At 36.8% G+C, this 12,299-nt stretch overlaps 1 protein-coding gene across 3 annotated transcripts in view; it reads left to right on the forward strand.

Annotated features, from left to right (window-relative positions):
• NUP205 (nucleoporin 205) overlaps positions 1 to 12,299 on the forward strand; it is a 94,816-nt gene that overhangs the window by 55,883 nt on the left and 26,634 nt on the right. For all 3 annotated transcript variants that reach the window (XM_024249885.3, XM_024249884.3, XM_054559869.2), the window contains 9 exons: positions 3,155 to 3,269; positions 4,896 to 5,045; positions 5,639 to 5,710; positions 6,078 to 6,235; positions 6,591 to 6,671; positions 7,404 to 7,595; positions 8,438 to 8,705; positions 8,805 to 8,903; positions 11,782 to 11,930. In XM_024249885.3, coding sequence (XP_024105653.2) covers positions 3,155 to 3,269; positions 4,896 to 5,045; positions 5,639 to 5,710; positions 6,078 to 6,235; positions 6,591 to 6,671; positions 7,404 to 7,595; positions 8,438 to 8,705; positions 8,805 to 8,903; positions 11,782 to 11,930 — 1,284 coding nt within the window. The remainder of the gene's footprint in view (positions 1 to 3,154; positions 3,270 to 4,895; positions 5,046 to 5,638; positions 5,711 to 6,077; positions 6,236 to 6,590; positions 6,672 to 7,403; positions 7,596 to 8,437; positions 8,706 to 8,804; positions 8,904 to 11,781; positions 11,931 to 12,299) is intronic.

The raw sequence follows: 12,299 nt of genomic DNA on the forward strand, positions 1-12,299 counted from the left end.
TTTGGGGGGGGGGCGGGGAACAGAGTCTTGCTCTGTTGCCTAGCCTGGAGTGCAGTGGTGTGGTCTCAGCTCACTGCAACCTCCATCTCCCAGGTTTAAGCAATTCTCGTGCCTCAGTCTCCCAAGTAGCTGGGATTACAGGCGTCCCCGGGCCACCACGCCTGGATAATTTTTGTATTTTTAGTGGAGACGGGGTTTCACCATGTTGGCCAGGGTGGTCTCATACCCCTGACCTCAGGTGATCCGTCCACCTTGGCCTCCCAAAGTCTTTGCTGGGATTACATGCGTGAGTCACTGTGCCTGGCAGTTCTCTTCTAATAGTATTATTTCTTCCACTTGTTAGAGTATCTTCTTGTGTTTTCTTAACTCCCCCAGTAATACACCTAACTGATTTTGTTTTGAGAAGTTCAGTATTAGCTTAAGTTTTTGTTCGTTTATAGAATATCAAAACAGTATCAAAACTGTTTGAAAGGTCAATGTACATCTGTGGCAGAGCTGCTTACTCTTTTCCTTGTCTTCTTTCTCTTTGTGTATATACATTGTTTATAGTTGTATTCAGTATACATGAAATTTTGTGTCTTTTTTACTCCTCTCTGTATAAACTTTCTGTGCTGCAACAATGTAAATTACATTCAGGTTGTTTCCAGTTTTTTTTTACTCTGCTGTAGCTAACAAAAATACAAAAATTAGCCAGAGGTTGTGCCATGTGCCTGTTAATCTCAGGTACTTCGGAGGCTGAGGCAGGAGAATCGCTTGAACCTGGGAGGCGGCAGTTGTAAATAAATAAATTACCTTTGGTTGTTTTATATTTTTCTTAATATATTTCCAGGCGGGCGCTGTGGGTCACACCTGTAATCCCAGCACTTTGGGAGGCTGAGGCGGGTGGATCACAAGGTCAGGAGATCAAGACCATCCTGGCTAACACGGTGAAACTCCGTCTCTACTAAAAATACAAAAACAAAAAATTAGCCGGGTATGGTGGTAGGCACCTGTAGTCCCAGCTACTCAGGAGGCTGAGGCGGGAGAATGGCGTGAACCTGGGACGTGGAGCTTGCAGTGAGCCGAGATCGCACCACTGCACTCTAGCCTGGGCGACAGAACGAAACTGCATCTCAAAAAAAACAAAAGAAAAAAAAAACCAGAATATATCTCCAGACAAGGGTTTATAGTCAGTTCTCGTTATTCACAGTAGTTGTGTTTTATAAAGTCATTGTGAAAACTGAATTGGTGAATTCATTGCCCCTATGGAAAATACAGGCTAGGATTCCTGCAAGTGTCTGGTTCCAATATTCTTGTCAACTGATGAATTCATAATCATGTTTTATGTGTGTTTCTGTTTAAAGACACCTTACTTAATGTAGTTGATTCATTACCATTAAACTCATAGCCAACAGCACTATAACTCAGCCTGAATGAAATTTATCTAATGTAGTATTTTATCTTAAAGTCATATCACAGCCTTTTTGTACTTAGGAACACAAGGCAGCATTTCAGCACTATGCTTGGGGGCTGTTTTAAACCGCAGAATCAACAAAAAGCACAAAAATGCGAAAACCGTGGCACTAAATAGACCATTTAAACAACGCTTTTTATAGTATGATAGCTGGAACAGGAAAAGCATTGCTCCATTTGAGAGCATGAGAGTTTGGTGACTGCAGTTTGTAGCTGTTCTCCCACGCATGAAGGACCACACTGCAAGTATTGATTTTGGGATTTTAAATAAATTTTAGCATGTTAGGTGAATTTGCAAATATGGAATCTGTAAATAATGAAGATTGACTGTGTCGGGTCAAAGACTATCAAGAGTTTTGACTTTAGATTTTAATTCACAAGTAGTCATAACAATTATACTAGGTATTAATAGTGCTCAGAATAAACATGTCTTAAAGTGCCTGGTACATGGAAAGCATCTAATAAATGTTCATATTAGCCACACATGGTGGCATGCAATTACTGTAGTCCCAGCTACTCAGAAGGCTGAGCTGGCAGGATCACTTGAGCCCAGGAGGTTGAGGCTGCAGTGAGCTGTGATTGCACCACTGTACTCCAACCTGGGTGACAGAGTGAGACCCTGACTCAAAAAAAAAAAAAAAAAATTTTGCTGATTTTTAATATGATACCTACCTATTATCATCTTGATTTTTTTTTTTAACTCCTGAAAACAGATGGACATTTTTTATTATGGGCTATTTTTATTTTTCTTATATAAAATGTCTTTTACCATTTGGGCTACTTTTACCATTTGGGCTACTTAGATCTTTATGTTATTCATATCTGTAATGGAGATCTTTATATATATTAGAGCTAGCAACTTTTTCTTATATTTAATATAAGAACTTTTTTCTCTTATCTATTCTTTTTTGTTAAATTTTTATTCAGTTTATTGTTATTTAGTTGAATTTATGGATCTTCTTTGTAATTTCTGCATTTGCTTTAGTTTTGGTAATTTTAATCTTCCTGAGGTTGAGATGTAACTCGTATGGTTCTCAGAAGTTATTTTCAAGTAATTTGCTGCTAATAATTTTTTTTCTTTTCTTTTCTTTTTTTTTTTTTTGAGACAGGGTCTTGCCCTGTCACCAGGCTGGAGTGCGGTGTCATGATCTTGGCTCACTGCAACCTCCACCTCCGGGGTTTAAGTGATTAATCTGCCTCAGCCTTCCGAGTAGTTGGGATTACAGGCACACGCCACCATGCCTGGCTAATTTTTGTATTTTTATAGAGTCGGAGTTTCACCATGTTGAGCAGACTGGTCTCAAACTCCTGACCTCAAGTAATCTGCCCACCTCAGCCTCCCAGTGTTGGGAGGTGAGCCACCGTGCCCGGCCTGCTACTAGTAATTAAGCTAAAATACTAAAATGTACTATATGTGTATAGTAAAATTAACTATATGTGTATATATTAATAAGTATATTAATAATAGTTCTGTAATAATGTCATCAGCACCCAATTGTATTTCAGTGTATTTTCTTGAGCTAGGTTGCCACGGACTGTTCATAACTCTGAGCTTATGTTTTGTGCATCTGTTTGTCCATTTTACTTGAGTTGTTGATGGGTCCTAGTTTTTCACTTAGTAGGTCTAAGTTCATATTTTGTTACTTTAATATGTATAACACGAAAGACTGATATAGGGATTTTTCTTACTTTAATGCTTTAGGTCATATATCAGTTATGTGCATGCTCTGATACATCTGGTCCTACTATGAGGTACTTGAGAACCAGCCAGGATTTCTTATTTTCCCAGTTGCAGTATCTACCATTTTCTAACAAAGGTAGGCCATTATTTTCCCGTATTTATAAGAACACATTTATAGTTCCATGTTAAGTGATTTTATTTATACAATATTTGGGGGAATTCTGTTCTAATTCTGATACTTTGGCTTCTTTGTTATTTTGGGTTCTTTTTGTAATTTCTGCTTAAAGAAGGCTGATATTTTAACTGCTAGCAAAAACTTATTTAAATATAGCCTATCAAGGATGGAATTTGATTCTCTTACAACAAATAAAATTTAAAGATTGTGTTGAAGGGATTAGAAAATTAATGGGAATTTAAAGTTTTTGAATGAAAATTGTTTTACAGAGATTTCTGATTTTCTCTTCCCAGGCTGTTTATGAGAAAAAAAAAATCCTGGTTTACTTTTGTTTCTTGTGTTTGTATTGAAACCAATTCAGATCTTGAAATGAAAAGCTGAAAACTAATTATGGTAGAAAACAGTTTTAACTTAGTTTATTGGCATGGCTAACAATTATTCCAGGCTAATGCAGTCTTATCAGGATTCTACTTTATTTTCTTTTTGACCAACTTTTAACAGTTTTCTGAATTCAGATTATATTCAGACAAGTCTTGGTCTATTGAGTTTTTTAAAAGTTTAGCTTGTGTCATCTTTATGTTTTAGGAAATTGAGGTTTACACATGCCGTAAACAAATTTCTATTACTAGTAATTGTCAGCATCTAATTTACCTTTTAGAGTAATGGTGTTAGACCTCTGAGAATTATCTAATGGCAAAAGGTTTTTCACTCTGTTTTCATAAGTGTCTTATTTTTAGTTCTGGGATTTTGTTTAAGAAGCTTTTAGAAACCCTCTTTACACCTAATTTTTAATTAACATCTTACCTATTATGGTATGTGTTTTATAAAACTTCATTTAGCTTTGCCTGAAATTATTATTAGTATTGTTATTTGGTTAATTTTATGTTTATACTGTCACAGTTTAGGGTTTCAATGTCAAGCATATTAAAATAGTATTGAATTAAAAAAATCTTATCGTAGGACCAGGCACAGTGGCTCGTGCCTATAATCCCAGTGCTTAGGTAGGCTGAGACAGGAGGAACACTGAGGCAAGGAGTTCAAGTACAGCCTGGGCAATAGAGTGAGACCCTGTAAATAAATAAATAAAAATAAAAGCTATTGTATAAGTGATTCTCAGCCTAAATTAAATGTTAAACCACATCATTAATTGAGGTATTATAAAATCATGCAATTTAAGTTTAATTTTTCTTAAGTATTTGTTTTATGAAATCAAAACCAAACTATGATAGTTTTTTGAGTTATGTATTTGAAAATTACTTTAAAATATTGTTTTATATATCAGTGTCAAAATATGATAGACTCAGGATCTTTGTGAAATTAAAATCAGCAATGAAAACTTGATTCTCTTTTACTCTTCATTTACTTTAGCCCATCTTTCATAAATTTATACTAGCTTATTTTTTTTCTTTCTTGGTATCTTTTTTTTTTCTCTTGTAATTTTACAGAGTGAGAAATTATTATGTTGCCGAGTTTCATAAATTACTGACTTTGTTACATGGGAAAATATCTGTTGAGTTACAGTATTTAAGGCTGTTTTGATACTTTTTTATTACTCTGGGAAACAAAATTTACATGTTTAAATTCTAGAATATGAAATATCTATGCTGAACCAGATGTCATGGCTTATGAAAACTGCCTCAATAGAGCTAAGGGTAACCTCTCTGAATCGTCAGCGGTCGCATACCCAGAGGCTCCTACACCTCTTACTGGATGACATGCCAGTGAAACCATACTCAGGTGAGTATTAGTATTTGTTTTATTGTGCTGGTGACTAGTTGTCGTGAAGACAAGCACAAATATGAAGCTTGTGCTTAGTATGTGACTATAGACCAAAACTATTTTCTCACTTTTAGAATTTTTTTTTTCTTAAAACACAAAAATTTTAACTCATCTTATGATTGTCATTTATTATTATTTTAAGCATCCGCATTACACTATAGTCATTACCAATGTTATATACAAAATTGTCAGTGGAGTTTGTCATACTGAGCCAGCATGACCTAAGCTGTTTAAGGATGTATTATTCATGCAAATTAAGCATAAACTTTTAAAATCATCTCATTGGCATGATTGAGTCTTGCCATTTTTGAGCATCTAATTATTCTCTTTACAATTGTGCAGTGGATTCCATAGGGATGGAAAGAATTAGATGAATGCTGGTAGTAAGTCCTCATCAATCTTTGCATTTTAATTATCCATTTGCACAGGGCTCTTTGACGTAGAAACAATGACCTAGAAATAAAATACCTTATGTTTGTTATTTCCAAATAAATGTAGTTTTAAGAGTATGTTCTTCTTTTTCTGATTCAATATTATTGATGTTCCAACAGATGGTGAAGGAGGAATAGAAGATGAAAACAGGTCTGTTTCTGGGTTCCTTCACTTTGACACTGCTACAAAAGGTAATGCCTTTTGAATTTGTAATAAATTTATTTTATAGACATATATTAAAAAAAAAAAACAAACTTCAAGGGATTGTTATGCCTGTGCCTGCAAACTCTGAACTGGTATAGAAAAGTTATGTAAAGGATTATTTGCCACCTGAAAATTTTTTTTTATAATAGGATTATACAACAGGAAAGAAAATATTTTTGTTAATGGATGTATCAGAAATAAAACCAAATTTAGATTCCAATACAGTTTTCAGCTTCTTGGCTATTTTATGCTCTTTCTGAAAATAGCACTGTCTTTGAAAATCAACTGAATATGATGGTTTGCCCTTCTTTTCAATGTCCCAAGTAAAATCAAATTACTTTTTATTATTTCTAGTACGTCGAAAAATTCTAAATATTCTTGACTCGATTGACTTCAGTCAGGAGATCCCTGAGCCTTTGCAGTTGGATTTTTTTGATCGGGCCCAGATTGAACAAGTTATTGCTAACTGTGAACACAAGAATTTACGGGGACAGACAGTCTGCAATGTCAAGGTGAGGGTTGCTTTAAAGTACATATCTGCAGTGTCAAGTGGCTCAGACCTTAAGTCATCAGAAACAAATAGAACCATACAGGTTTTCTTTCTGATAGAGACATTGGTTTAGTAGTTTATAGGAAGGACTGTGGTTTTTGTAAAATATCCCTGAAATAAAACTTAATATATCACACTAACTTCTTGAAAAGGGATACTTAATAGTTTGGTCTGGAAATTGGACAGTGCTCTTGTTAGATTATATATAAAGGTATCTGACACCTTTCCCTTTAGGGCAGTTTATGGTAATTGCTAGGTGTTATTGTTCTACCGGTGTCTGAAATGTCTTATTTTTCTTTCTTTTCCTAATTATCCAGCTTCTTCATAGGGTTCTTGTAGCTGAAGTAAATGCCCTTCAGGGTATGGCAGCCATAGGACAGAGACCTCTACTCATGGAGGTAAGCTCTATTGAGTATGTGTTCGTTTCAACCTTTTAACTACTTAGGTTGCTGGTGAAAAGACTAAAATAGCATATTGACATGTAGTTTGCTAATTATTAAGCTGCCTAAAAATTAAACATTTAGGGATTCTTTCACTTTTGATTTTATAACTTTTATAAACTGAACTATCTGGTATGCTGAAATAAATAACACCTTTTCTGCTAGGCTAGTTAAGGATTTGCAACCTGACCATATTTTGTATTAGACCTCACTTGGTCCCCATCAGTGAGAGAGGAGGGTCATTTGTCATCACAAGTGGAAAGTTACAGGTAGGAGGTCAGATGGGAAGAAACACATGAATGGAGATAACAGCTGGCCAGGCCAAAGCAAGACGCAAAGAAATAAAAGAGATGTCAGGGAAACATGCCATTGAACTTGGAGTTTAGATAATTCTAGTGCTCTAGAGTAAGCAAGTGTAAGTAGATAGGTACAAGGAGAAAGAAGATGGTGTCAAAAAATACATATTTATCTATGCCACCTCTGTCCCCTACCTTTCATGCACATATACCCACACATAGACACCTTATATGTTAATATTTTTTATAGCCCTTGCTACTGAAATAATATGAAAAGATACCTGCTTCCTGGCATGCATGTAGTAGGTTTCCAAATAAATATTTTCTGAGTAACTGACAGATAACTGATCTTATTTGCCTGTTTAACCTTGTGATTCAATTCCTGTGGCTTTAGGAAATAAGCACTGTACTTCAGTATGTGGTAGGAAGAAATAAATTGCTGCAGTGTCTTCATGCAAAACGTCATGCTCTGGAATCGTGGAGGCAACTGGTAGAAATTATACTGACAGCTTGTCCCCAGGACCTCATTCAGGCAGAGGATCGACAACTGATTATTCGTGATATTTTACAAGATGTGCATGATAAGGTGACATACTTCCTAAATTACTTTATACTGCTGAACAAATATGTATCATTTAAACGAATATATTTTGGCACCCTAATTGTTTTCCATTTTCGATTGGGAGTAAAATAGAATTGTGCAATACCAACGTTAAGACTTTCCTTGAGAAAGGGATTAATTGTGTACAGTAGTGGCTCTCAACCAGAGTGTGTGTCTGAATTATCTTGAAAGCTTTGTAAAAATTCACATGGACAGAGCCCACCCCAGACCTACTGAATGTAGTGGTGAGACCATTTATGTGAATTTCAAAAAGAAAACCTCCCTAGAGAATTCTGATAGGAATCCCTTCTGGTTAAGAACACCCATTACCTAACATCATATTTAAATTTCTCTGTATATGTTAGATTCCTTTCTTTCTTTTTTTTTTTTTTTTTTTGACTAATTTCTGTATTCCATTCTTATATTGTTACCATAGTTGACAAGCTAAGTGTATATAAAACTCTTTAATGGGCTGTGTGCAGTGATTCATACCTGCAATCCCAGAACTTTGAGAGGCCAAGGTGGGAGGATCGCTTGAGCCCAGGAGTTTGAGACCAATCTGGGCAACATAGTGAGATTCCGTCTCTACGAGCATGATGGTGTGCACCTGTAGTCACAGTTGCAGGAGGCTGAGGTGGGAAGACCGCCTGAGCCCAGGAGGTCAAGGCTGAAGTGAGCTGAGATTATGCTACTGCACTCCAGCCTGGGTGACAGAGCGAGAGCCTGTCTTCAAAAAAAAAAAAAAAAAAAAAAAAAATGCTATGAAACTTGTTAATGATTATAGCTGAAAGCAGGATTCTCACTATAATTTGCCCTTGTCCTTTAAGATACTGGATGATGAAGCAGCGCAAGAGTTAATGCCTGTGGTCGCCGGGGCAGTGTTCACACTAACTGCTCACCTAAGCCAGGCCGTCCTCACCGAACAGAAGCAAACATCAGTCTTGGGACCAGCAGAGGCCCATTACGCTTTTATGCTTGATAGTTGCTTCACCTCACCTCCTCCAGAAGAGAACCCATTAGTGGGTTTTGCTTCTATTGGAGATTCTTCACTTTACATCATATTGAAGAAACTGTTAGACTTCATTTTGAAGACAGGTTTTTTTCATCTAAATTTTCTATAAATTCTATCTTTTGTATTTGTTTTAACTTTAATTGAGAAAAGATTTTCATTTGACATCTTCCTAATCTCCCTAGGTGGTGGATTCCAACGAGTGAGGACTCACTTGTATGGCTCTCTGCTTTATTACTTACAGATTGCCCAGAGACCTGATGAACCAGACACCTTAGAAGCAGGTAGAATGAGATCAATTCCTAATCTTTTCTGGATTGGGAGATGGTTACTTTAAATTGAAAAAAAAAAATCACTTCTCCATCTTTTGACTAATTACAACTGTAAAAAATGAGTGTTAGTGTAATTTTTAAAGCATTTACTCAAAAGTTGAGGAAGAATGTTTAGTTTTTAAGAATTATGAAGTAGTACATGAGTACTACTTTTAAGAAAACCTTCAAATAATACTTCAGCTTTATATACTTCTGTAACTCCCTCACTTGCCTCAAGTCCGACTGAACAGTATGCTCTACATAGAATGGTCCAATGTCTTTCTTTCCTTTGTGCTACATCAGAGTACTTATCTAGTTGATTCTTTTAAAATATCTTGGCCTGGCATGGTGGCTCACGCCTGTAATCCTAGCACTTTGGGAGGCCGAGGGCGGTGGATCACCTGAGGTCAGGAGTTCAAGACCAGCTTGGCCAATATGGTGAAACCCCACCTCTACTAAAAATAAAAAAATTAGCTGCCATGGTGGCAGGCATCTGTAATCCCAGCTACTCGGGAGGCTGACGCAGGAGAATCGCTTGAACCCAGGAGGCAGAGGTTGCCCAGATTGTGCCACTGCACTCCAGCCAGGGCAACAAGAGCGAAACTCTGTCTCAAAAAGAAACACAAAAGTCTTTGTTATTCATATGGATGAAACGCTTTTTTGCCATTTTCCTTATTTACAGGCATTTCAATTGTTTCTAAATTTTTATTACAAAAATGCTACATCAACTTTTTTTGTATGCCTATATTTCTCAAAAAGGATGCTGCTTAATGGCGGAATTGCCATGTGTAAAAGTATGTACTTTTATTTTAAAAAGATTCAAACGAATGACCTTCTCCAGTATAAACTCATCAATAGTATATATGTATCTTTTTGTACGAGTGAGGTTTTCTTTGGATAAATTCCAAGAAGTGGAATTTCTTGGTCAAAAGTTAGACACATTTAAAATATTGCTAAATGTTGCTTTCTAAAATATAGTTAGCATTTTTAATTGAAACTAATCTTAAGACATGAAAATGTTATTAAGTGTTTGACAGATCAGTATATAATGCTTTATATACTTTATAGACATTTGATGTTCAATCAAGTCATTCAGAGTTATTCTGCCATTTGTTAAGAAGTTGTCAGAGCACCTTCTGATAATGGACTTTCTTTGGGCTCTTCACCTTTGTGAGTGTTATTTTGTATAGACTGTTAAAAACCACTGTGTACATAAGGTTCAATTGATCTCATGATCCTTATGGTGGTTGTATTTTATGCCATACATAGTACCCTACAAGGTAATAATAGCCAAATGGTAGATTGATAGGCATGTAGCACCCACATAAATAATGCATGAGAATATTTGTAAGGTGAGGAAAAATAACAGAATAGTTTAGAGAAGTTTTTTAAGCAAACACAAGCTTCTTTTAAGAAAAGAGATAGTAATGGAATTTCTCCACTCTCAGCACCTCCCACATTTTTCTTTTGTGTGTTTTTTTTAACATTCCATTTAGTTGAATTGGCCAAGTCACCACTTAACCACTAGGTGGGGCTCTACAATAGGCTTTTTATAAGAAGTCATCAAGATGCCAATTTAAAAACTGCTGCTATGTAGTAGTTGGAAAAAATGAGATTAGTTTCAAATACAAGTTATTGCTTTATTTAATGTACTTGTGAAAATTTTTAGAGTCTTACATAAGAGTATGTTTATGGGTCTTACATAAAATGTATGATCATACTGTTCCTAATCATTGTATATTTAAATTACCTTTATAATGGGTGTGCTTTTATTTTTAATAAGTATTTCAACTAAAAAATAGAATAAAAATATCTGATTTTTTTGGAGGCAGATTTTTGTCTACATTGTACCTGATCCTTTCTAGCTAAATTTTCTTTTCTTTTCTTTTCTTTTTGAGACAGAGCTTCACTCTGTAGCCCAAGCTGGAGTGCAGTGGCGTGATCTCAGCTCACTGCAACCTCTGCCTCCTGGGTTCAAGTGATTCTCCTGCCTCAGCCTCCCCAGTAACTGGGATTATAGGTGTGCACCACCATCCCGCGCTAATCTTTTGTGTTTTTAGTAAAGACGGGGTTTCACCATGTTGGCCAGGCTGGTTTTGAACTCCTGTCCTCAAGTGATCCACCCGCCTTGGCCTCCCAAAGTGCTAGGATTATAGGTGTGAGCCACCATGCCTGGCAATTTTAAAAGATCTCAATAAAAGATAAAAGATTGATTAGTGGCTGGGCACAGTGGCTCACACCTGTAATCGCAGCACTTTGGGAGGCCAAGGCAGGCGGATCACGATGTCAGGAGATCGAGACCATCCTGGCCAACATGATGAAACCCCATCTCTACTAAAAATACAAAAATTAGCTGGGCGTGGTGGTGTGCACCTGTAGTCCCAGCTACTCGGGAGGCTGAGGCAGGAGAATCGCTTGAACCCGGGAGGCGGAGGCTGCAGTGAGCCGAGATAGTGCCACTGCACTCCAGCCTGGCAACAGAGCAAGGCTCTGTCTCAAAAAAAAAAAAAAAAAAAAAAAAGAAGAAGAAAAAAGATTGATTAGCAGGATAAATACAGGACGTTGGTTCTCATGGAGTCTTGTAATTCATTTTGATCTCTTTAAGAATGGTTTATCCTTTTCGTGGTACAATTATTATCTTAGTGTTATGAACTATGCATGAAATAGGTGCATTGTGTTATTAGAGTTAACCTGCTTGGACCCACCGGTCAGTGGGCCTTTGTGTACAAGCAGTGATGGAAGGATTTTTTTTTTTTCCTTCTCTCAGCTCATACCTAGCATGTGAGGTATAATTACTCAGTTGTTACACTGATTTCTACTGGAGTGTTTTTTTCTGTTTTAATCCTTTTAGCCAAGAAAACCATGTGGGAAAGGCTGACAGCCCCTGAAGATGTATTTAGCAAATTACAGCGAGAAAACATAGCCATTATTGAAAGTTATGGCGCCGCCCTCATGGAAGTGGTCTGTCGAGATGCTTGTGATGGTCATGAGATTGGAAGGGTAAAGCAACCTTATTTAGTATTGTAATTGAATAAGTATTTTGACTTATTAAGGTATAAACTGATTGACGGCTGGGTGTGGTACCTCATGCCTGTAATCTCAGTGCTTTGGAAGCCTGAGATGGGCGGATTTCTTGAGAGTAGGAGTTTGAGACTAGCCTGGGCAACATGGTGAAACCCCATCTCTACCAAAAATACAAAAAATTAGCCAGCCATGGTGGCATGTAACTGTAGTCCCAGTTACTTGGGAGGCTGAGGTGGGAGAATTGCATGAGCCCAGGAGGCAGAGGTTGCTTGCGGTGAGCTGTGATTGAGGCACTGCACTCCAGCCTGGGCTACAGAGTGAGACCCTGCTGCAAAAAATAAAATA

The sequence above is a fragment of the Pongo abelii genome, chromosome 6 (genome assembly GCF_028885655.2).
Source record: "Pongo abelii isolate AG06213 chromosome 6, NHGRI_mPonAbe1-v2.0_pri, whole genome shotgun sequence".
NCBI classification, from domain to species: domain Eukaryota; kingdom Metazoa; phylum Chordata; class Mammalia; order Primates; family Hominidae; genus Pongo; species Pongo abelii.